This window comes from Chelon labrosus (genome assembly GCF_963514085.1).
Source record: "Chelon labrosus genome assembly, chromosome: 5".
NCBI classification, from domain to species: Eukaryota; Metazoa; Chordata; class Actinopteri; order Mugiliformes; family Mugilidae; genus Chelon; species Chelon labrosus.
In genome coordinates this window covers 23766487-23792602 of record NC_140341.1, presented here as the reverse complement: position 1 = coordinate 23792602, position 26116 = coordinate 23766487, and the positions used below count along the sequence as shown (strand labels likewise).

General features: G+C 42.5%; 1 protein-coding gene across 3 annotated transcripts in view; it reads right to left on the bottom strand.

Moving 5' to 3' along the window:
- Window positions 1–26116, bottom strand: part of myo1b (myosin IB) — a 58995-nt gene that overhangs the window by 2324 nt on the left and 30555 nt on the right. The window contains exons 6-31 of one of the 3 annotated variants that reach the window (XM_084544654.1): window positions 25226–25272; window positions 23157–23220; window positions 20781–20879; window positions 19756–19859; window positions 18317–18464; window positions 17550–17668; window positions 16988–17074; window positions 16803–16868; window positions 12640–12744; window positions 10858–10920; window positions 10483–10683; window positions 10053–10279; window positions 9699–9899; window positions 8162–8255; window positions 7050–7199; window positions 6868–6936; window positions 6691–6777; window positions 6350–6436; window positions 5280–5366; window positions 4406–4492; window positions 2954–3028; window positions 2734–2868; window positions 2331–2437; window positions 2035–2167; window positions 334–486; window positions 12–142 (exon numbers count right to left, since the gene is read on the bottom strand). In XM_084544654.1, the coding sequence (XP_084400780.1) occupies window positions 12–142; window positions 334–486; window positions 2035–2167; window positions 2331–2437; window positions 2734–2868; window positions 2954–3028; window positions 4406–4492; window positions 5280–5366; window positions 6350–6436; window positions 6691–6777; window positions 6868–6936; window positions 7050–7199; window positions 8162–8255; window positions 9699–9899; window positions 10053–10279; window positions 10483–10683; window positions 10858–10920; window positions 12640–12744; window positions 16803–16868; window positions 16988–17074; window positions 17550–17668; window positions 18317–18464; window positions 19756–19859; window positions 20781–20879; window positions 23157–23220; window positions 25226–25272 (2926 nt within the window). The remainder of the gene's footprint in view (window positions 1–11; window positions 143–333; window positions 487–2034; window positions 2168–2330; window positions 2438–2733; window positions 2869–2953; window positions 3029–4405; window positions 4493–5279; window positions 5367–6349; window positions 6437–6690; window positions 6778–6867; window positions 6937–7049; window positions 7200–8161; window positions 8256–9698; window positions 9900–10052; window positions 10280–10482; window positions 10684–10857; window positions 10921–12639; window positions 12745–16802; window positions 16869–16987; window positions 17075–17549; window positions 17669–18316; window positions 18465–19755; window positions 19860–20780; window positions 20880–23156; window positions 23221–25225; window positions 25273–26116) is intronic. The other 2 variants (XM_084544655.1, XM_084544656.1) reach the window with 2 other exon arrangements.

Below are 26116 nucleotides of genomic sequence, written 5' to 3'. Positions count from 1 at the left end.
TTTGTTCTTACTCGTCTGAGATGTCGATGTTGATCTGCTCCCTGTCTGCAGCCCTGGCTCCAATGCGGTGGAGCTTAGTGATGATTTCAATCAGACGCTCGCTGCTGAGTAGGAAGTCTCCTTTTACAGCTGAAGCTGAACCCTGATGAGAAAACAACAATGAATCTATAATCATAGATCTTTAATTTATGTCTCAGCAGGAACTTAGAACAGAAAGAGTTCAACATTCTGGCTGCTTCTGGCTGAGATCAATACCACCTAAATGCCTGTAATAAATTTGGATGTGACAAAGCAGACCAGACAGACAGTTCTAATTAAACTATACCTCCTCACCTCTTTGAGTCGAAGAGCAAAGAAGCAGTCACTCTGCGTGCTGACCGACACGCTGTGGAGTTCAGGCAGAGGGACGCTGGCCTTCACCTGGCCCGTTTTCTGGTCGGCCAGAACGAAATTCTTCTTAGTCAGCAGGAAGATCCGAGCCGTACCCTGCAGACATCAGTAGTGTCATTTTAACATTGACCAGCATGCCAAAATTATTATGAGAAAACAGAATAATAGTCAGGAAAGCTGTATATCTCTGCCAAGTCTGTCCACACTCCTGATATATGTAGTGGAGATTGGAAAGGAATTTAATAAAAGTGTATTGCAGAACATTAAGATGTCACAGTGAAGCTAACCTGTGATCTTTCCGGATATAAAATGTCATTATCCATAATTTTATTGTATTAGATATTTGTCCAAATAGGGGTATGAATTATTGAGTTATGTGAAAAAATATGCGAGGACGCAGCAACCTTTGAGCAGCAAAATCTAATAAGTTCCTTCCTGAGTCCAAGAGAGCACAAAATTTACAGAAATTGCCTGAAGGAGCTCCTGAGAAGTCACATTCACAAGAATGGGATAGATGGATGCACGTACAGATGGGCAAACTGAAAACATAATACCTCTGGCAATAGCTGTCACCAGCTCAGATGCATAAAAAACAAAACAAGTAGGCCTACCGTAAATTCTGGACTATAAACCGCTACTTTTGTCACTTGCTTTGGACCCTGCGGCTTATACAACGGCGGATGGATTTTTACAGCTAACGGTCACCAGGGGCGCACTATCATGTCATAGACGATGACACGAGGATTAAGAACTGACTTTTCTGGTATAGTAAACTGGTTATTGTGATACAGTAAACGGCCGCGTTACTGCACCTTTACTGCTGTGTTGGCTGTTTTCGAAAAAGATGCTGGTTATTTTGTTGAGCAGCCGGGTTACTGCACTTTTGCTGCCGTGTTACAGGCAAGCACTTTTACAAACAAATTAAATTTAGCCATTTAACGTTATTGCCACTGCAGGAAGTGCGCTAGGAGCGCACCGTTGTATTATTTGTGCACTGCACGAATGCTGTTTGTAATGTCAAAGATGTGAAAGTTTGATCGATTGATTGATTGTTTGTTTGTTTGATCGAAAGATTTATGTTTGTCAAATGTAAATAAATGGGACGCTTTGCGTTTCCAAACAGTCATTTCTGTCCCGACAATCCCCTCCGTGGTAGAAGAAACCCTTACGGTAATTAAACATTAAAACACCAGCGGTTTATAGTCGGGTGCGGTTTATAGTCGGGTGCGGCTTATATGGCACAATCTGTAGTTTCCCCAAAATTTAGCTGGTGCGGCTTATATTCGGGTGCGCCTTATAGTCCGGAAAATACGGTACACAGACCAAGATTGTTTTTTAGATGCATTTTTTAAGTGACACTTTGAGCTTGAAACTGGGACAAGGCCAAAAGTTAAACATAATACACTTGTCCAGAACTGTCTGTTACCGGCTGGAACAAAAAATGTGGCAGCTGTTAAGATGTCAAAATACATCTGTGGGTTTTGTGCAGCCAGGTGAAATACACATCAGAACAACTTAACAGTTTTGTGCATTGTGGGTTAAATCTCTCAACCACACAAGGTAAAATGTAATTACAGGTTACATTTGGTGTTTTTCAGCCAGTAAATGGAGAGTATGTGCTGTAGTGCATGTGATATTTCCTACCTTGCCATTAGCCCTGTTGATCTTGTTGACCACGTCAGCCAGCAGCACCTTGTCCTCCACAGCGCTTTTGAGTTTCTGATACTTGGGGTTTTTGCGGATCTCCAGGTAGTCTCCTTTGAAAGGCTGACCCACGCTGAGACAAAAGGCCGAGCAAAAGACAGTCACAACACACCCAACACAAGATGTTTGATGCTTTTTACGTCTACATTACAGGATTCACTAATGAGCTTATCAAAAAGGATGTGCTTATGGTGTGACGCAAAGATCATCGGACTATCTGGAATATCTGTGAATACCTGCTTGGGTAGAGAGCCTTTTTATCCTTGAAGAGCTCACTTGCCTCCAGCTTCTCCTCATACACCGTCTTCTTCTCCTCCGTGAACTTGCCCCTGTATTTCTTACACTAAACGCAAAGAGAAGAAAAGTTCAAACTTTAGTAAATAATTGTGAAATATTTTGGTGCTACCTATCCCATCACTTCTATTTTTGGATTTCTATTGCATTCTGTATCTTATCTCGCTCTCTGTATATAGTAGATTAATAACTGACAGAATCATTGTCGCCAGGGTTTGAAATAAGTCAAACACTAACACGTTTGTTAAACTATGCTCCTGCCTATGAGGTGTGCAGCACTTTGACAGTTTAAAAAATGAAAGCAGAATTAAATACGGCTGAATGTGATGGCCGTCTGTGACCTACCCTCCAGAGATGGAAGATTCTCCGGAGCTCTGTGTGGACTCCTTCCAGGAAGAGGTAAGGCCTGGCAGGCCACTTCTTATCAATGGGTGACATGGAGGGCATGGAGCTCTTCAGGCCCAGGAAGTATTTCTGCATCTGGACACAGACAAAGAAATTCAGTCTTATGTAACATTATACATTAAAAAAAATGACAAAGAGCAAATATTCAAGTCCAACTTACAATCCTCTGGATGGTAAAGTCATAGATCTTCTTGCCTGCATTTGCCCTGAAGTATTTTCTGTACTCTCTGCGTACCTGTTACAGCACAAAAATAAATAAATAAATAAACCGTCAATCACTTCTTGCCTCCTTTTTGGTTTGATATGCAGCCGGAAACAAAAGAATCACAATGACAGGGGGATGACAGCGTAACATAAACAGCACATTCAAATAACAGACATTTGGTTAGTCACAAACAGTGAGAGCTGGAACGGACAAAGTAAACCCCAATCTGTTGGAATTAATCAAAATTACAACGATTGCTCCAGATTAATTACTGGAAAGGCAACGGCGGTTATGACAAACAACCTTCATGTTGACCTTAATTGCACAAATTGAGTTGTAAACAAGTGCGCCGTGCGTTGCAAGGCGTAAGGTGGTCAATTAACATGATGAAAAAGATTAACGCTGTAACAAACGACTGCGTGCGGACAGAACACGTAACAGACAGTCGCCAAAAACTAGGACACACACCTGGTGAGAAAGAAATGACAAATAAAACAAACACTGCTGGACACAGACGGGACAATGCTGGTTTAGGGGTTAGTTGAACAGATGCAGATGAAGATATTAAGGAAAAAAAAAACAGATCACAGAAACAGACTCTGCCATGTGAGTCAGACACTGTTACGCTCCATAGAGGGGAAAATAGCATTTATTCATCATTTAAAGTGTAAACTAAAAACTGCTAAATTGCATCCCTAAACACTTTATTTTTTTTTCCATTTCCAGCCAAATAGTGGTGGTTAAAACTGTTGATATGAGAGCTCTGGTTTCTAATCTTGGCCTTGTTGCATTGTTTCCGATCGAAACTTTTCAGTGTGTTTGGCACCTTAAATAAAATCTCGTTCATCTCCACAGTACTGGAGTAGTGTTAGAAGTCTGAAAACCTTTGCAGATGCAACCAAAACTACTAACATTTAGAAAATCACAATAACTGGGAGTGTTAAAATTACCATTTCAGATCACATTATTATTTTTTGGGTAAAGTTAATAATCTGGGCCTCACAAATAGAAACATAAAAAAAAAACAGAAAATAAACTGATGTAATTATTCCAAATAGCAAAAATCTGTGTCAACCTTTGTAGAAATGATATGTTATTCTACACTGGATTTTCTTCTTTGTCAGTGTCAATTGTGGTGTTCTTTAGTGCTGGAAATACTTATTTTATTTGTAACAAAAGCTCATTTTTGACCTAATTACCACAAAATGACTTAATAGCTATGAGATTAATCCTTGCTAGAAACTATTTGGAATAACGCTAGACATATGGACAGAGCGTGGTAACAGTTCTAGGCAGAGACTGGCTTCTAGAAGACGACAGCAGTGACAGTCGAGTGAGATGAGGAGGGTCGGGGTGTCGAGTACGTGGTGGGCTTGGTGATGGCTGCGCCGTGGGGCTGGTAGGTACCTTGAGTCCCTGCCAGTAGGCCCAAATCACAGCGACAGCGTGCTTACGCCTGGCCTCTTCCTTCAGTCTCCTGAGCTCCCTGCGAGCCTGTTCAGGGGGGGTGAGCGGGAGGAGAAAGAGAGCGGGAACAAATGAAGCAGGAGAAGATGAGAGGAGGAAGAGGCGGACGCCGATTTGCCTGAGGTCCACAATGTTAAAAACACACACACACTCACTCCACACACACACACACACACACACACACACACACACACACAGCACACAAGGCCTGTGTGACTATGGAGAGAGTGTAACAGTGCAGCTCTACTGCTCCAGCGTCCAGATACAGATGTGAAACTGTAGGGTCATATGAAAACTTATCAGGGAAATCTCTGGAAGGAAAAAGAAAAGTTGGTGCTTTCTAGTAACAGCAGAAAACTTAAAGTCACTACTCAGGCAGTTCCATCTAAAAAAAAAAAGGAAAAAACTAGACAAACAGCATTGCAATGTATGTACTCAAGAAGAAGAAGTCGTGCAGAGAGAGCAGGCAGCATGCAGTGGTGAAGCATGGTCCTCAGACTAAAAAGCTGAAAACACACCCAGAATAAGACATGTCGTATCCCTGACGTATGTCAACATGTGCCTGTATCCTCTATAGAATGGGGTTTCCCTGTGTAACCATTAACTAATACTAGCAAAATGACCATGTGTCTTTGATGACTCCCATTTGCACTTCAGCAGCTGGTAGTCTGGGTGTGAGAGGGTGTGTGGTAATGGAGTGGACTGATGGATTAGTTAAGGTTGTTTTCCTTTTCTGGAATGGGGAGTGGAGGGCGGATGGAGGCGGCAAGTCGGAGAGTCACGGCGATTCAAGTCAACAGGCTTCCCCAAATACCTTGGTGCCCTGCCAGCCGGCCCAAATGACCGATACGGCATGTTTATTCCTCGCCTCCTCCTTCAGCTGACGCAGCTCTCTCCGGGCCTGATGAAAAGCGGCGGCAGTTGGGGATGAAGTTAATTTCAGCGACAATCAAAACTTAATTGTCCGAGGAGAGGCACAGAGTGGGCGTGAAAGGCACGGAGAGGAAACAATGACGACGAACGGGAGGGACACTCTCAACAATGGGTTTTCGCACATGGTTTGCAACTCGGCGAATGATCAACACTGAGTAACATATAACAACAAATGATGAGTAAGGATTATGGACTATCTATAATGTCATAAATTTGTTGACCTCCAGGAAGCCTTCATGTTTGCCAAGAAACAAAGTTCACACACAGCAAAGATCAAGCTTAAGCCGACAATGAGTCTGGCTGGTTGAATCTTACACGTTGTGAGACCTTGGAATATAATATCAATTAATAACTTATTGGATATCTTACAAGGTAACAGGGCAAAGTTTAGTGAATGCTGATAAGATACTAGTACGCTGTATGCCTGCACACTGAGGCTTACCAAGGTATAAATGTTTGCACCATTATAGCGTCATAATTCTATGTTGAGTGTCAGCATATCAGTATATTAAAAAGGAGGCGTGAGCTCACAGCATGAGCTACAATAAATACCACAGAGTAAGGAAGGTTGGCAACATATGGCTGGAGTAATTATTAGTTTATAGAAGAGGTGGGGCTCATTCAGAATACCACACTGGATAGAGACTAAACCAAAGACACACACGCTTAAAACCATGAATCTGAGTGAGGTTCAGTATAATGAGTTAAACATGTTAGTTGGGGAACGTTCAAGACAATCCTACATGCAACACGTACAACATAGAAAACCCCAAAAGAACCAGTAGTATGGTCCATTAATCAGGGCTGTGGCTCTGACCAGGGCTGCTACTCTATAAGACAGTTTCATGTTGAGAATGGGATGGGACGGACGGGACATGGAAGACCAACATGGGGATGGCGAGACAGCTGGGACAGCTGGGACAGCGACAAACTACGGCTGGATGGAAATACCTTGGTTCCCTGCCAGTACGCCCAAATTACTGTCACAGCGTGTTTATTCCGCGCTTCTTGTTTTAGACGTCTCAGTTCCATCCGTGCCTGTTGGGATGCGGCGGTGTGTTAGGGTAAGACAGGTTGAGGACGGGAGGAGAAAAGAATCGAGAGAGGAAAGTTGAAGATGAATGAAGGAGAGAAAAAAAAAAAGAGAAGTGGGCGTTGTGTGAGGAGCAAAAGAAGTAGGACTAAAGGAAAACAGCTGTCAGGTCTCTTTTTAGTAGCATTAATGAATAAAGCCAGGGCGATGGTAAATAAATCATTCTCTGATATCCCTCTGCACTTAAATGCATCAGTACCTGGGTGCCGTGCCAGAAGGCTGTGATGGTGGTCACTGCCTCTTCACACCTCTTCTGATATTTCAGCTGTCTCAGGAGTCTGCGCGCCTGGAGGAAACAAGCAGACATTTCAATTTAGCTTCTGTCAAGTTTGTGTTTTTAACTCAAAACAGAGTGAATTCACTGATAGCCGCTTACCTGCCACCCCCTGATGTAAGACTGCACCACAGTGGTGGCACCCTTGATCGTCTTGTACTTCTTTTGTTGCTGTGAGATGGAAAGTGACAATACTTTAGTGACAAGAGTAACTGCTAACTTTGTGCCTCCATGTTCACTTGGCTTTGTGTTTTCGAGTGCAATTAATAAAAAAAGAGTCTCACCGCATATCGGCGGTACCACGCAGACACCACTATCTGGCTCTTTTTCAGCAGCAGAAAACGTGCGCGACACTTCCAGCCTCGGTAGATCTTCTGAATGAGCGTGGCGAGGTCCTGCAGGCACTGCCTCCTCCTCTCCTCCAAGAAAAAGAGCTACGGGAAGAGAAGTTAATTAACGAAACGAGACGGCACCATTTATACACCGTATGGCAAAGAACTGAAGTCAAATTTTCTTTAGGAAGGCAACATCACATGGGAAAGCCAAACTGTAATATAGAGGGTCATAAAAAAAAAGTTCAAGGTGGGAGAAATCTCCCATGAAATCAATAAAAATGTTTTATCAATCTGAGTAAATACAGATTCAGCGATAACAAGGACAAAGTCCAGTCTATCTGCGGGTGGAAAAACCCCCCTTTACTGCTTGGGCTTACAGTAAGACAATAAAGAATGACCTGTGTGAATCAACTTATCTTCCACAAATATGTGAGTGCAGCATTTATTGTCTTGCTGTGAGCCTATGCAAAATATTAAAGCCACTCTACGTTTACTGACAAGAATTACTCACTAGTCAAGCAAGAGGCGTGGCTACATAAATTAACAACTAAAAGAAATATTATTTGAAAAGCTAATTTTGCAGCTGAAGCTATGTCAAGGAGATTAAGTGATCCGATAGATGGAGCAATTACAGACGAGAAAATTCTCCCAGTGTGAGATCATGTTATTCCAAGCTCTGTTTGGTCTTTTGCTGGCGAAGGGGGAGAGCGCACAATCAAACGCTGCGGGCTTGAACAGTTGAAGAGCCTGCAAGCGCCGAGCAAAGAAGCTCATTTCCCATGTTATACGGGACGGCTAAGTGAAACCATGTGTTTGTGAGGCGGTGGTTGCATGCTAATTGCTGAAAGCGGGGGCTCCGAGTGCAGCCCACCCTGCTTTACAAACATCTTGCTGTGAGAAAACAAGGCAGTCGCGCACACTGGATGGAACCTTTAGACGTTTAGCTGGATCTAGTGGAATACCCCACAGATGTCATAATCGGTTGGGGTGATAAGTAATAAAAAAAAAAAGCTGAAGGGATTTCGGTCTGCTTTGTGTTTTTGTAAATGTTTGTATTGTACCGTTCTTGGGTTCCTGATGAAGACCTTTGAGCGGCCATAGGAATACTCTTCTGCTGGGATCGGGAGGTCGGCCATGAGCACCTCCACTCCTTCCCTATGGGAAACAAGAAGAATCGGAGAGGTCATCCAAAGCGCACTTGACACAGCAGGTGAACATACACTTCATAAACACAGCTCTATAGAAGATAGTACAGAACAGCACAGCACTGGCTGAACAAATAATGAAAGCAGCATAGCTAGAGAAGTATGTAAGGGTAGACTAAGACCAAGGCTAAAACTAGACAAAGCCCTCAGAAGATGGTTGAATAACAAGATACCGGTGTGTGGTAGGGCAGATAGCAATCAGTGATTTCACCGGCACAGTGGAAGAAACACACAAGTCTGTCTGAGATGGAATGAAAGAGACAGATAAGGATAAAATGTCTCAACATGTTGTATCACAAAGAGAGAGCGATTTATTTCAGGTGAACAATGAGCAACTGGTACATGAAGAGATGGTTGCTGGTGTCTGAATACATCCAGCGTAGAAAGAAAACTGTTTTTGTGTAATATACAGTATGTAATAATAAGGTAAAATACCTAGTGACAAGTAAAACCAGTACCAATATAAAAAAGACATTTTCCATAGTAATAACTGTTTTAACAGTACCATGTTTGCATCTATCCTTGACTGTATATATATATATTAGAGATGCACCGGATCCAGGTTCCGGATCCGGATCCGGCCGGATAATGGCGTTTTTATGGGGTCCGGTTACTGCCGGATACCTAGCGTGGCAACCGGATCCGGACCCGGAAGAACGTGATTACGCGGTTAATGTTTAGAGAAGCCATCCACTACATTGTGTTAGCAGTCCTCGTCGGAAATGGAAGCAGGGAGCCGAAAAAGTGCTGTGTGGCAGTACTTTAAACTGGTAGAGGGAGATTCAAGTCATGCGATATGCACGCTTTGCTGTCAAAGTTTGTCTCGAGGTAAAAACGTTAAAGTGTACTCAACATCTCCGCTGTTTTACTGCATTATAATGTACAAGCTGATGATCGGAGTAGGATCCGGATCCGGTTCCGGATCCGGTTCCGGATCCGGCAGGATCTTAAGCAGTGGATCCGGTATCCGGCAGGATCCTAAAAATCAGGATCCGGTGCATCTCTAATATATATAGTGTCTGTTGGGTAAACTGTTGTCTTGTTGTCAAGTCTAGCTAATTGTTTCCTCCTTTTGGACCTTGTTTATCTAGGGAAAGTCACCCAAACCCTTTTCCTGCAGTAACTTGCTTCACAGTCACACAGTCACACCTGGGAGCTGACCACTGCAGCTACAGTCTATTAGCGCTGGTCACACACACTCCTTTGGGAGTAGCTTGAAGTTCAATGCCTTAGCTAAAGACACCTGGGAGTGTTTCTCTGTTTTCTATGCTCGCATTTTCCCACCAGAACCTTGGAGGGATTTGTTTTGGCAACCATCCAGTGACGAGACCCCTCTCCTACCTCGATCAACTGCCTCCTAATGTCGCTGCCTTAGGATAAGTGCAACCATTACCTGGCCGGCCCCTTCCATATTGGCCATGTCCTTTTGCAGAGCATTTTGTAGCGGTCCAGGCAAGGCTCGTAGGGCTGGCGGAAGGCGTAGCCTGCTCTCCTCACGCGGACGTTCTCCATCAGGCCCAGGTAGCGTGACTGATGGCGAACCAGAGCCTCAGTGAAGACGTGGGATGCCTTCTTGTCATTGGGCTTGATACACCTGTAAAGCAAGGTGATGCGTTGTCCAAACTACGGTTAGACGGATGTGCTGACATTTCCGTGTAAGCTATTTCTCCAATATTTAAAAGAATTTAAATTCAAACTGAAAATTTTAAAACATGATTCTTTTTAAAATTGACATGACCAAATTTACCGGATGTAGTTTGGGTTCTTGGTCTGCAGGTTCCTCATCAGCGTGCCCACTGATGCTTTGAACTGGGATCCCGCAGTGGGCGGTCTCTTCAGGTTGACTTTGGCTGGGTTGCCTTCAGGGAACAGGTGTTTGATGAGGCTGTGTTTGGCCTTGTACATGGCCTGTGACAGGTCGCGGTATAGCAGGTCATTGTTCTTGTCCACAAAGCCCTCGGCGCGGTAAAGTACCTTAGATACAAAGAAGAAAAACAAAGAATACTAAAATATGTTTTCCATTCATCTATTAGACTAAGAGGCATCATGCATTGTATGGCTGCGAACTGAGTGCCTGCTAAAAGATAACTCTACACATGGGTGGAATATTATATTACTTCACTTGAGAATCTAATATTTTTCTGTATTTAGCATCTTATCGTTTCTGCGAGTGGTACCTTCCCGGCATAATGCTGGATGCGGAAGCAATTGTGTGGCAGGCTGTGGTCATTGCGGAACTTTGAATTCTTGCTTTGGCGGCTCTCAAAGTGCTGGTGTTCAGCACAGATGGTGTTCAGCTTGTCCAAGAAGGTCTCGTCAGTGACCGTTCCAGGCCTCAGACACTCCTCATCCAACATTGCCAAGATGCCGTTTTGGTTCTGGTTTGGTAGAGACAAAAGGTAGTAAAAAGGTTCAAGCTTATAAAATATGCTACCAGAGTCAATTTATCTGAACCAAACATCCCATCATTCATTTGTTCATGGATAACACATTGCAATTGTATTAGAATTGTTTTGCATGCTCCTCTTCCAACGAGTGGGAAACTGACTTACATTCTCGATGAGGTCGCAGATTATAGCATTGTTGAAATATTCGATGTTGGTCCACTCGATTCCCTGTAACAAAAACATACGAAGGTCAGAGCTAAGGAGGCTTTTCAATCTTTTCGCAGCATTAAAGTACATCTTTTCCGCACTTACAAGACTTTTAAAATAATTATTAAGAGTGTGCTTCAATACAACACTGAGGATCTCGCCGGGTGCTTGACCTGTAGAACAGACGGTCATCTAATCAATGCGGATGCCTCTTTGACTCTACAGGCACTGCAGGTTTTACAGTGCAGATCTACAGTTGTTCAGTTTTCTTCATCGGCCTGTACACACACACCACAGGTAGCACCAACACAGAACAGTAAATCTGACTCTCGTCTGAACCTTACAGAAACTAAATTATTTGTGACAGAGTTTGAACATTTTTCAGACTCTTTTTTTTTGCTTTTCATCAATATTACCTAGAGAGATTTATAAATTTATATTGTAATAATAAAACTGATTTTGCAGCAGCACTCAGAACTCCCTACTGATGATAAGTTAAAAAAAAAATATCACCAAAAACGACAAGGCAAGTCAAGGCAAGTCTCTTTGGTAAAGTACCAAAGAAATGTTTTTGTCCACAGTCTCCTAATTTATTGAAACACCACACAAAAGGTCTGGAGATCTGAAGACAGTTGCCCTTAATGCATCTCCAATATGCTAGGTTTAGATTTTAATATGTCTACACACATTCTGTAGCACTTAGTGTTTATATGGATTAGTTAGGGCTAATGGGAACAAATGTTCTCCTCCTTTAAAGTTTCTAATTTCTCATTTAGTCCTTCTTTCATCGCAAACTTGCGCTCATTTCTTGAAAATTATCAAAACGGTCTAAATGTTGGTACATCAGTCTTTGTAATTGTCCTTGCTGCTTTGATGTTCTGTTCGGCAGGACCTCTCTCTCACTCTGTGTCTTCATCATCCGAGGACAGAGCAAAAAGCCTCTTGGGGAGAAGAAAAGGGAGAAATAAAATAATAAAAATAAAAAAAATTTCATCTCGTCCTCTCAAAAAGGCCACTGGCCCCTGAAAATCCCATTTTCCTGCCATCAACTTCACAGCTGCTAATGGGTTGGGAACATAGGTTGTTGCAAGAAATGTGACAGACATTTTGAGGGGGGAGGACGCACAGGCACAGAAGGTGCGTCTTCAACGGATGGGTGACTGGCCAAATTCCTGATTGGTAGTCCTCCCTACTTTCCCCCAGTGCTGTGGTATTTTCCCATGCTGCAAGCTGGACATAAGCCAGGAGTAGAATATCATTGGTGGTGGTGTTAGTAGGGAAGGGGTGTGGGGGTCACCGCTGCTGCACTCATACATGGAGCTTAGAAAACAAACAGTGCTTAAAGGCCCACAACGGGGAGTGTTTACTCTCGGTGGAGTGAGGGATCATTTCCGTCCCTGAGAGTCCACAAAGGAGAGATGGGGGACAGAGTAAATGGAGAGCCTGCTCGATCACGTAAATGAAGCGTGTTTGCTTCAAGGACAAGAACAGGAGGGAGAGGAGAAGGGGTTAAAGAGATGAGTGACATGACCAGGTTGAGATTGTGCTGCAGGAGCCGGCCGTAATTAACTGTCAACGCAACAAATTGAGTGCCGACATGTGGAGCGATGCAGACGTACAGTTGCAGGTGAAAGAGAACTGCCAGCGCTACAGGCTGGTCCTGGGAGGCAAATTAGCAAAGAGTTCATGTCCGGTGCAAGTCCATGAGTAGATACATGAGCAAAGTACACGTGAATTCACCTCTCTGACGTATTCCTCCTGCTCCTCACGCAGGGTCAGCTCGATGAAGATCTGCTGCAGCTTCTCGTTGCAGTAGTTGATGATGAACTGTTCAAAGCTGTTGTCCTGTGGGAGCAGCAGCAGGAGGAAAACAATTAGTTCCGGCTTTTGATAACATGTTGATCATCCTAAACGTGGCCTGAAGGTTTTAAGGTACTGCCTGACAACTGTGCTTTTTTTGATTAGAAAAGGGCATGTTTGTAATATTTCTGGGGGTACATTCAGTGCTAATCCAACCAAATACTCGTAATACTCTACTATTCCAAGATCACTTAACTGCTCATCATCACACTCCTATTTCGTAGACATTTCCACGGAACTTCAACTCCCTGCTTTGCACTAAATCATTGCAATCTTTAACTAAAATGTACTGCTATGCTTATTTATGAGATACACATTTTAGATTACCAAATAAGGTTTCATTTAACAAAAAAAAAGAACACATTCGCAACTAGAATTACAGCTTCACAGTTGTATGTCTCTGCCAGCTAGTCTATTTGTAGTTTACATCCATGTCTGTCCAGTCTTTAAAGGAATTTGTGTTTTAAGTGTTTTTGCACAACATTACAAAGTTGACCTTTGTCCTTTTGGATATAAAATGCCATCACTTTATTTCATCCTATTGGACGGTGTAAAATATGGCCAAAATGAAAACAAGGGTGAATGGAGTTCACAGGTTTAGCAGGGTCACTTTCGACTGACAAATTTCTGATGTGTCACCAACGTCTTAGTGGACCACGAAGGCGTTTGTGACATATCAGGTATGAAAACATAATCCACCCAGTCGTGGATGTCGCCAGCGAGGTGGCATAATAATCGCACTTGTCACAGAAACAATTTCTGAACCAGAAAAACTCCAATCAGACCACTGAGACTGGCCAGGAATTAATCTAACAGTTCTCCTTTACAGAAGAGCACAGTGACGGCCATATCTGTATTTTTGAGCCTTTATAACGTTAAAAGGCCATACATCTGATATGATACCTATATTAACCAGTTTAAACAACGTCAACCTGAAGCTTGCAAGGATCTGCCACCTCATCACTTTGACGACCATCACTGAGCAAACATTTTATCAACCTGGCCACTGAATGACTGATACCAGTCAATTTTGCTGCTGTAGCATATGCTGATAAACCTTATCAGAACACGTTCCAGTAAATTGTCATTGTCTCGATTAAACATTGATGGAGTGTTAATTATTCCACAGCATCAAACACTTTTACTTCCCATATCACTCAATTATTATTTCATTGTCAATTATGACCACTGAGGGGTGAGTCATTCTTCTTGGCAGAGGGCCTTGTTGCACGCTGGGTTAGCTCAACATTTATTTGCCAAGGACACAACTGTGGTTAGAGTTATAAAGCAGCTTTAGGTTAAGAGCTCAGAACGAAGGACGCGACAAGGTTTCTTAGTGACCAGGAAATGGGACACATAGCTAGGGGGAGATCCGTTTTTAATTTTAAAACTCCATTTCCTTTTACTAAGAAACCAAATGGTCAGCTTGACCTCTAAACACACACACACACACACACACACACACGCGCACACACACACAAATTGACATACGTCTACTCCCAAGTGTCAGCAGATACCAGGCTGAAATATGTCAGAGAAACTGACAGAGATTTTAACTACAACTTTGATGTTTTATGACAAGTGGTTAAGAGCAGCTTGAGGAAGTAACCACCTTAAAACCATGTTTGAAGTTAATGGTCTCATTCCATCAAAGGTGTTGGTTCACTTTTCCCAAGGTAGGGGGAAATCCTTGCATTGAACAGTATGTGTTACTGAGCTACAAATTAAAATCAAGTAGGGGAAAAAATTGCAGTGTCTTTCAATACTTCACAGAAAGGCAACTTCACTAAATGTTTATGGGTTTTTCTTTATATATTTTGGACGAGGATTCCATTAACTTTTACTAAAACTGTGCAGTATCACTTCATCGTGGCAGAAGTCAAAGATGATGAAGCTGCCATAAAATCACCACTATACTACCACAGCGACCCCGTTAAAGTCTGCTGTTAAAGAAACGGCTCAACATGTTAGGTAACACATTTATTCTCTTTCTTTTAAGAGAGTAAGATGAACAGGCCAGCGCCCCTCTTAAGCTTGGTTTATACTTCCGCATGGGATCCACGCAGAGCCAAGGTCAATGTAAGCATTTATACTTGTGTCATCATGAATCATTACGTAATTGCGCTGCTAAAACTCCAGTGGGCAAACAATATAGTTTGTAACTAAGTGGCTCATTCTTTAGTTGGAGCTAATAAATGTTAAACAACTTTTTTTTACAGATATAAGTGTAACACTGAAAGAGAAGATGCCAGGGTAGATGGCAGATGGTTAAGGTCAACAGTCTGTTCGTTCTTTAAAAACTAAAAAAAAATTATTGTCTGGCCACTGAGAGACATGAACAAGGGAGTGAATTTTGGACCAATCACAGCTGTTGCAGACTGTACCACTGCAGCATGTAGTTATATTTCTTGGAGGGCGCACTTAGAGCTGCAAAGCTTAAATCAAACTTTAGACACAAATGTGAAAATAGGCTCCATCCAAAGCTTTCAGGCAAGAGCACCTCCAAAGCTCACTAAATGATATATTATATCACGTTTGTTTAGACCTCACAAAAAACTTATGTGTAAAACTGACTCTCTTTTTACTGGGATTACAATGTGCTGGACTACTTTTTGGCCAAGCAAACCAACTTTCCCAATGTCCTAGTGGAAGTTGCTGATCCTAGGGCCTAGGATATCTGCTAGTTTCCTGGTAGCTTGATTATGACAACGTCTCTCCAAAACGTTCCTGCCTACAAATAATCAATTTTGTTTATGTTTTTTATGTTTTTATGTTTTTATTCAAACTTGAGGAGCTGTATTGATCTTCTCATCTAACTCTCAGAGAAGAAAGGAAAACGTGTCCTAAAATACTGAACTATTTCTTCAAATCATCAGTTTTACCGTTTAGTTTCTGATCCTTACTGGATCAGAAACATTTATTATACTGTGATACACTAATTCACCAGTTTATTCAGTACACCTAGCTGAAATCATGCAGTCTGGGAGTGGACACAATATTTAAAATATCTCTTGATACAGTAGGGTTTAACAATACCACAAACTGCTGAATCCACAGCCATCTAAAAGGTGGACATTATATAGTATCCTTCCTAAATGGAGGGGTTTATTGGAGGCCTGCTGCATTAAAGCAAATTTGTTTTAGCTGGTTGTACTGATTAAGCTGGCGGCTGAGTGTATGGCATGACTCAAATGATGCAAAGGCTTCTTTAGCGCTGTTTCAGCCGCGTGGCTACGCTGCACACCAGGGAGCTCTGAATCGCTTCTAAACGAGGAGCGGAATTAAGTGAAGAGGAGCTCAGATCACGGCATGCATGCTGGCACAGCAAACAGGCCGGTGCAGGTGTTACTTACTCCATCCTGGTGACCCAGACACAACACAACAGGCAGAGGAGAGGAAGGACTTGAGAGTGAGTGGGATGAACGAGCAGGGATATGAGAGAGACATGAACATAATGGGGGCGGGGGAGTGAAGGCATCAAGCAACAGGGCAAGGCACATTTTGTGTCATTTACTTTTACAGTGCACTCAAATTCTGTCACTTGCGTTTGCATGCAGTTGCTTATTTACATACATATAGCTACATATAGTGCTGCTGGTGTGTAGTTTCTATGCAATTAGCATTATGGAACTGTGTATGTAACCCATAAATCACTGAACTATAGTCGAGGATTCAAATACATGCTCTGTACTGTCTGTATACAATAGTGTATCCATTAAATGAATATGATGTGTTGAGGATGTATATACTGAGCTGTTGTGGCTTTGTATCTACTGAAAGAGTGTTGCTTTTTGTGTTGAAATCACCTTTCCACAAAAATCCTTTCACCCCTGGGGGCAATAAAAGCTGAACTAATCTGATCTCGCCGTGGTCTTATCAGTGCTCAGTTCTCGCAGATAAGCTCCTCACAGGTACCAAAAACTTGCACGCAAACAGCCCAGGGCAAAATTCTTTCCTGTGTAATAAAATGTTTGGGCGGTCTGTATCTGTTCTCGTGGCTTATCGGGGCCTAAAAAGCCGGTCTGATCTGCCGTTTCTCTTACCTCGAATATCTCAAAGCCATAGATGTCCAGTACACCCATGACCTTGTGGCGAGTTTTAGCTTGTGCCTGCGGGGAGACGATGTTGTCAGAATCAGGAATACAGCATTTTAACTTGGCATGGAAAACCAAACAGTAAACGAGTAAATCAACTGAAATAAGTAAAATATCTTCCGGACTTGACTCACTCTTATGCTTTCGTTGATCCTGCTGACTAGCCAGGTAAACAGACGACTGTAGAGGTTTTTGGCAAGGGCATCTCGGGCATAGTAGGCCTGTGAATAAACATAAATAAATGAAACTGAAAACGCATGAACCAAAGAAAGCGAAAGGTCTCAAATGAGTCAAAAATGTAGGAAAAGAAAAAAAGGATAATGACACAGACCAAATGTAAGAGTGAACATAAGTATGGTTAATTCCCTGAACTATTTGCCCCTCTGCCTTTGGACACACGGGGCCCATGCTTTAACTATCCGTGCCACACTAACAGTCTGAGTGAACTCAACAACCTCTCAAATATGACCCACATTTGAATTTCCAGGAGGGATACCGCTCATTTATAATAGAGATGTTTTCATGTAGCAGTGACATGGATCAGAGTAGGCAGCCGGAGGAGCAAGTCATGGGGAAGAAATGACCCTTTATCTTTTTATACGCCCTGAGTGTGTGTGTGTCAACATCAACTCAAGCAGGACTGAAAGGCGTGGGTTAAAATGTGGCGCGATGCAGAGCTGCAGCTTCGTCACTGACCTGCGCCACGTTCAGGGTAGTGGAGACTTTCTCCAGCTTGGCCTCTACTGTGCGGTAGCTGAACGCCCTCTCCAGCACCGACTGTTCGATCCCCAGCAGCTCACACATCTCCTTCAGATCTGCAAGGCAGTAAATATTTTAAGCATTAGTCCTGCTAGTATCAAAGTAAAAGCACATGAATCTCACCTCGTCATCTTTGTTTTTCTATACATTATATGCAGCAAAGCATGAAACAGGCTTTTATACATAAACAACTCTGATAATACAGTAACACTGGCTCAAACGAACCGGGTGGAAGTAGTTTGGAAGTAGCTTTGAATTGTAACAGACTGAGATGTGAGTAACATATTGCAGTGGGATCCCAGCAAGCCAGTCTTTGATTCATATTAAAAAAGCAACCACAATATTTTCTCTGAAAAAGTGGCCGTGAGATGGACGTTCCCACTGTCACAGAGGGAAATATGTAAATTCAATATTTGCCTAAAGAGAACAGCTGCAGGGGCGATAACACAAACACGCACCTCTTGTCACGCAAATCATAAAACACAAATATTTGATTAGCATGAAGCAGTATATAGCTGCCATCAGGGGGCAGTGGCTATGGATAAGGCCAACTGGATAAGAGGATCAAAAGGGTTATGTGGGACATGTTCACATACTATGAATTAAAAATACAATGCTTAATCATCACTCAACACACAAGCAGCTCAGCTGATCGCATCACGCCGCAGTCATTCTATCTGAAGTGTAAATCAGTGCAAACTCACCGTTTTTGTCTTTGACGCGGCTCTCGTCGTTGCCGTTGGAGCGCGACTCCGGCTTGAACTCGATGTTGCCGAGCTTCAGCACGGCGGCGACAAGCTCCAGCACCGACTGCACCTCGTCCTCCATGAAGCCCACAATCTGCATGGCATTCTGGGAATAAATGGAAAGGAGTAAGGCTGATGTTGCTGAATCTTTGTGGGAAACGTGAAACAGTCAGCATCTCCGACGGCAAACACATAGGTGTTCTTCTGCTTGAGGCCAGGTAAAAGGAAAAATAATAAAAAAGCTGGGACAGAAGAGGAAGGAGGAGACAAGTGAATCTGAAGCAACTGGCAGCTCTATAAGCTATATCAACTATACCAGTATAAACAAGTACAACTGATTTACATAATTTAAGAGTACAGAAAAAAGAAGAGATGGAGTGATAAACATATCAGCCTAACTCAGAAAAACCCCTGCTAAATTCCCCATTTGAATATTTAAATTGTTTAACTGAAACCCCTGCCATCAAAGTAGATCTAACATAGTTCATACTTCACAAAAAAAGCCACGTGACACATTAGTGAATGTAAAATTATCAGCCAGAATTATAAACATTTCATCAAATATTAAAGCACGGCCATCTTTAAGTGCTGCAGAGAGTGGAGCGGCTCATTGTTTAGAGGGAATGTCCCTTTGGGTTTCCGGTGGTGAAACGCAGCTGCACAAGGAAGAGTGTGAGAGTGGATGAGAAGCAGGATGTGAATTGTAGGGAAACGAGCACATAGGATTGTAACAGAGCCGGCTGCAAAGGCTCATACAGCAGCTGAGAGGAGCACGCAGGAGGAGGACTGATAACAGCGCAGACACAACATCCTATGCGTCACACCATCAGTATGAATGGGGAGAGGTGGCAAAGAAAATAAATATTCCATATATACTGTATGTGCACAAACACATTTAAATTAAAGGAAGTAGTTGGCTTTTTTTCCTGTGGATTTCCATCAAAACTACAGGTTTCATTGTGCTTTTACAAGTTTAAACATTGCTGAAGTTTAGTTGAAGGTTATGGAATTTTCCATGTTTAATCAGTACAAACCCAGTGTTTAGGTTTTAGTTTGCACTGAAGTGGAGCTTAAGTTCAAAGTTCACCTGGTTTTGCAACAGGTGGGTGGGTGGATGAGTGCGATGGGTGGCGGGGCGGGGTGTTTTCATAATCTACAAGGTTTTTATACACTTTGTTATGTTACGTGTTGTTATATCCAGGAGATAAGGACGGATCAAACTGCCCCCACCCTCTGTACTGGATTTATATTAACTCGGAATGATGCAACAAATGAAAGTCGGGGCCGAACACCACTCCAGCATGGTGTTGGTTATAATGACGGTGTGCTGTTTGATTTTCAAAATTGCATTTTCATAAAATTGACATTGTTTTTCCCATTTGATCCCGCATACTCACCTTGACTGTCCTGAAGTTGGCCGCATCATCTAAGCCGTTAACCACGGCAGAGTCCAGGCTCAGGTAGTTGTACTTGCTGAAGTCCCGGTCCAGCTTTAGCTTCTCTGTGACACACAAACCATGTGGCCGCTATGTCAGCTACAGTTCTTTAAAGCAGGTTTGCGAAATGCAAATTCAAAAAAACTTATTTCCATTGCATGCACGGCACACACCCAAATCTGGGGGATGCCTGAGTTAAAAAAAAGAAACACTGTTGCAATGATGGTCACAAGCTGCTCCATTAAATTACCTTCAAACAATACACTTTATGTTGCAGCTTTAGAAAAGCTGTCCAAACTACGGGGTATTGTCACCCCAAACACTATTCCTATACACAATTGCTCTTATTCTGCAAGATCGAATTGCCCTCTTAAAAGCCCCCCCATCAAGCAGCAAAGAAATCTATTCCTCTAGAGGGTACATGTGTCAGATTTCATTAGTGGTTGCATTAACTAAAGCTAAACCAACCCCCTCTGATGTGTGCGCCGTGGAGTCAACGACCATTTTATTGTTCTCCTGTGTTCAGGACATAAAACAATGGCCTCTGTCCACAGAAACATAAACAGAGGGAACAGGTTTCATTGCCAGGCTTTGTTCTCTGCAGTGTTTGTTAGGCAGGAAGATTGAGTCATTAATGCATCAGCCATGTGCTCCTGCAGCTGCAACGCCGCTGTAAAATAATTTATAGAAGATTCTAACATGAGGATTGGCACGCTGGTGTCTGCAGAAGACAGTTTAATGAAAGAAAATGTGCACAAAGTCTAGGATCATGGTAAGGAGTCTTGTGCAAACCAAAACAGTAAGAGGCAGAAGACCCACAAAGGGCGAGCTTGATTCATTACTTCCTGTGAGCAGAGACATGCCAGAAATTATTCCCGGCTAAATATATCACAACAAGCCTGTGGTTTTAGCTGATAAGACGGACAAATGTTTCTCTCAGATCCACGAGCTTGATCGTTTTTCAAATTAAATATTTTACAACTTACTGAGTGTGTCGTCTGAGGCTCCAGACAAGAGCTGATAAAAGACGTGGAAGTTCCTCTCTCCTCTTGGCTGTTTCACCACACGTGACTTCTCCAGCAGATCTAAAAGAGTACGAGACAACAACAATGACGTAGAATGACAAAAGTAATTTCCTAACACTGTGCTTCACAGGTTTTCCCTGATTGATTCTTTCAGGCATGCTCACTCCACCTGAAGAAGTCAGGATGTTCTATCCGAAATTATACAGCCAAGTCGTGTCAATTTTCTTTAAGAAATTAAAAATGCTTATCCAAGACAAATAATAAAACACAGTTATCAAACTAAATGAAATGCCAAAGAACAAAGATGGGAAACTGTTGCAGAGATTTTGGGCTGCAACTGCAAAGGCACGATCGCCCCATGTGCTTCGGACTCTTTCTCAGCGGACCTGAGCTCAACCGGTTTCTGAGATTCCACAGATGTATTTATGTTGCCATGGTGAACAAGCCTCCGCTGGTAATTGTCTGTGTATATAAGCGCCACAGGAAGCGAACGATGAAGGAACCACACAAGGATATCAAACGTCAGCCCTTTTGCCTGGGCTACCGACCAAATGCAACAGTACCTGATTAAAAGGGGACCCATCATCTGCTCACCGCATCAGGCGGAGAGCGACTTAATTGAAGACCTACTGCAGAGCTCTGCAGTGTCATGAGGCTGCAGCCAGTCCTGCTGAATAATAGTGTTCAGTTTGTCTTTTTAGAAAACAATCTTCGCGAGTTCACTTTTTGGAAATATTTGCACATGAACTGGCATTGTAACCAACATCCAGCTTGGATTTTTCAATATTTAGACTATTTAAACTCTGACTCAGCAGTAGGTGGGCGATGAGAGGACAGAAGTGCTACTCTGTTATGCATCTGTGGATACACTGAACAGAGACCTAGAGAGCCCTTCGCACAGACCTGGGTCTGTCAGGGATGCGCAGAGGACTGGGCTAAATGTGAGTCTCTGACACCCACAGGCCATGAATCACGTAAGTGGCTCTGCAAGAGCTAGCACATCAATAATACAGCGCCCATGACTGAGTGGCTGGCAGCGGCAATACAGAGCTGTGATCAGAGACGCAGGTAAAGTATGACAAAATATCGCTGAAAAGCTGCTTCCTCTGTCTGAGGCCCTTTTTTTACTTAAATGTTTCACCAGTTTCTGGCCAAAACACAGACCAAATACAATGAGGAACATTATTATTATTGTTCTCGTCCTTAGTGACCTTACACCAGCCAAGTCCATCTAAATGGTTCAGTCCTTTGGTATTTGCTTTTAAAGGGTATAGCGTCGCCTTTTCCTGCTGTAAAGCGTCCTGAACAGCTGCATTTACTGCATGCTGTGTTCATAACATGTTCACTCTGCCTCTCTCCTCCTCTGCCTAAGATAAGCAAACACATATTAAAGTGTCAATGTGGGCATGATATCCTGTTATGTTTTGACTAAAGGCCTGCCAAATATTTCTTAGTACTCTATCATTAAGAGTGCTGCCAAGAATTGCCTTTTCAAAAGTTGCAGCCATCTAATCTTAGTTGTAGGAAGCACTGAAAGCCTCACGGATGTTCATCTAGAAAATAATGAGCCGAGAAGAAAAGCGGGATCCGTCCAGGTCTGCCCTGCAAGAACATCCATCTGTCTGGCCAGCAAGAAAGCAAGCCAACAAGCAAGCGAGCTCTGTCTGTGGAAGTCACATGTCAGCGGCTGCTCTTCACAGACATCGCCTTGTGTTGGACTGACTCGGGTGAGCGGACAAAAGGTTCATTTGTGTCTCAGCCATCAGCTTCTGCCTTTGTTTCTGTGACCTCTGCCGGGGAAGCCGGCGCAGACCAAACAATGTGAACAGAGGCAAGATCAAAACCAAAACTGAGACGAGAGGAGCCGTTCCAACCACCAACGCTGGTGGTTGGAACGGCGCCGTTTGTTCAGTCTAGGGATGACACGGATTTCAATCAAGCAAAAATCCATTTTAGGGATTTCAGAAAAAAGGGCAAACTCTGCAATTCTTACCCAGACTGAAAGTCTAAAGACTGAAGACAAGTTTGAGATATAGAGATGTTAGAACAATCACTCGACTATGACTTTAAACACAGCCTAGCAAGGTATTCTCTATATATGTTTAACATATTGTAAAATAATCGGTCGCAGTTTTTTACCGGCTTTTGGTGCAAACTGGTTGATACCAGGTTATGACTGTGATTATTTATGAACCGTATATTCTCAAAGCCTACTAAATGAGAAGACGGAAAAGCAGTTACTGTAGCAAGAAGAAAGAAATATTAAGGAGTAAAGGTAAAAGTATAGGATCATTTTCTACACTTTTTAATTTTAAAGGTTTGTTTCATTCTACTCACAGTTGCTGATGACTCCACCCAGAGGATCTCCTTTGAAGTCAAACTCAATGTCCATGTACTTGCCCTGAGGATCAAAGTGCAACAGTTATTTGTGAACTTACATAAAGCTTTGATTTACAGTGTTTTATTGTTGTGATCTTTGAATTGAAAACGCCGGCTTCCAACAAGCTGAGATAGAAAGGTGAGCTCGTGAGTTCAGCTCAGTTCACAGTGAGGTTTTCTGCACAAACCCATTCAAGTTCACAGCTAACGCATACACACAACTGCTGACGAAAAAAAATAATGGTCTCAGTGGAGGTAAGGCCCCCTTAACCACCCACCCACCTCTGCTAAGTCCTTTCTGCTGGAGGACTAAAACAAACCATTTTAGGCTCCTTTTCTCTGAAACTTAGAAGTTAGAACAGAGAGTCCTGTGTGTTTCATTCCCCCTTTTCCTCTGATGTATTAATAGCAGACAAGTCCCCCAGAGCGGGTCGAGCTCTGCTGGTGAGCGGGCTCTAGCCAAACTCAATAGGCCTGCTGCTCACAAGTAGCAGCTTGACTCATAGTCTTCTGATAAACTGATGGAACTGATGGATGGACAGGTATCTAGTGAGGAGGCCTGAAGTTGAGACCTAAAGGTCAATGCCAAGGTCACCTAAATATAAACAGATCAGGAACATAATCTTAGCCATGTTACACCGGCATGTCCAGGCACCACCTACAAATACAGGTAAAGCAGATAACTGAAAACAGTGTGAAAACTGAAAATATAAAAACAGGCACAGGAATGGTGCAATGGAAGTTAGTCTAAGAATAAGAAAAACAATAATCTGGGGTGATCACATCATGAAGAAAATTGCAGGATTGTGCCTCCCTGAAAATACCAAAGCGGGGAGAGTGTGAGAATGCCTTCTTGGGAAAACAACAAGCACAAACACCCTCATCTCCTTTCACACCTCCTGGAAATAACCGTCTGTACAAATACTAAAGCAGACACTGAATCATCTTGATGACGCTATCTCTATGTCAGATATAAGTATTAAGATTCCTCCCGCTTCCTCATTTTCACATGAGAACAAAAAAACATATCTGTGCAAATCTTTATGAAAATATGTCAGCATGTTCAGTTCTCGGCCTGATTTTGCATTAGGCCACGCAGTGCTATTTACGAACAGCAGCGAAGGTCAAAGGCCCTGTCCTGTGAACTTCATGTAAAGAGCATTTACCAACGATATTTTACATGTTCAAAGGTGATATATTAAGTGCTCTAGCCCTGCTGCAAGCGGGGCTGATATGCTGTGCAGATCCAATAAATGCCTTCAAATGATAAGGGAAAGGTAGCTGAACCGAAGAATAATAAAAAGGCCCCTCATCTTCAATATCAGTTGCTACTGATGCAAAGATATTATTCCCAGTAATTGTTCTGGGTTACGTGAAGCACAAACATCACAACGCTCATGTAAAGTATTCTCTTAACATGTACCACCTCTGAAGGGCATTATCTACAAGACACATTGGCCTTGACACGTTCTGAGAATAAAAACCCATGGCTAATGCTGTTGTGACTAGGAACCATGTTTTAAAGTTATTGAATGTGAATGAAAGGATTGTGACTTGTGTACTAATGGATTTATATTTTTTATTTATTTTTTTATTTTTTTAAATTTGCCTCTGGGATAACCAAAGTTCTTTGAATGGAACTGAATCAAATATAAAACAGCAGCATTTGGACCTGGGTAGAAACTCGATAAAATAACAGGGGACGCCCACCTACTATGGTGCCGACAGACTGTAGAAGCGAGCTAAATAATCTTTACACCATTGCAGATTATTGTAGGATCCACTAAGTTATAGTAAGCCAGTGTAGAGCCTTCGATCAATACAATAAAAGGCTGACTTATTCACACAGTAGGGAACTAAAACTAAATATAGAGGGAGGAAAAAGTAAGACGTTAAGTTTATTTTGACAGAAATAATTCCCACTATGTACAAGTGTAAATATAACGTGAATAATATTGAGCCGTCTCATTAGAGAATCAATTGTCTTAACAGTAGCAGCTTGTGGCTGTGGAGTTCGGGATACTTACAAATCTCGACGAGTTGTCGTTCCTCACGGTTTTGGCATTTCCAAAAGCTGAAAAGGAGAAAAATCAGACACAAATAAATAAAAGACGTGAGGAGAACGTTGCAAACAGTGATTAATTTATGGTAATCCGGCTGGTATAAAGCAAGAGCCAGAACATTACAGACAGGCCAAAGCCTATTTGCGAACACACAAAACCTTATTAACGAATCTTAACACTGTGCCTGATTCCAGTTAGCTGTCAATCATATACGGCATAGATGTCGGAGCCATTTGTGCTGATGAAGCCCTATAATTCTGTATGGATTAAGCCAAGCACCAGAGCTTTCCAGGCTTAGGAAGGACTGAACCTTGATGTCACGCCACATTCGAGTCAAAGTGCTTCAATATGTGGCCTCGCTTAGGAATAAACAGTAACCAACATTGTGCACAACTGCGCCGTTTTGAAGTGGGAACATTTGTGTATTTTTTTTTTCCAGCACATGTATACCTTTTAGAACTGCACACTCTGCAAAACAGATTTTCATTTGCTTCAAATCACATTTCTACATTAAAACACTATTAATGCGCCATGCATCACAGTGATATTAGCATAACGGCTTAATTGCCGATAACAGCTGATTAATGTGCGTTTTAGTCTGCGGTTAATGTGAATGTGTGGGCTGCTTGGCTGCTGCCATGGCAGCCAGAGGGTGAGGACAAGCAGGAAGTGAAGAGAGGCCGCGAAAAATGAAGAGCGAAAGAGAAAAGAAAAAGAGCAAGAGGAAGAATGAACCCCAATAAAAGACTGCGAAAGAAAAGTGTCAGAGAGAGCGAGCATGGCACAGATACATTGTGTTTAGCAGCGTATCCCCTTTTCCCTCTTTTTAGCGTAAGGGCAATGAGACTGGCAGGA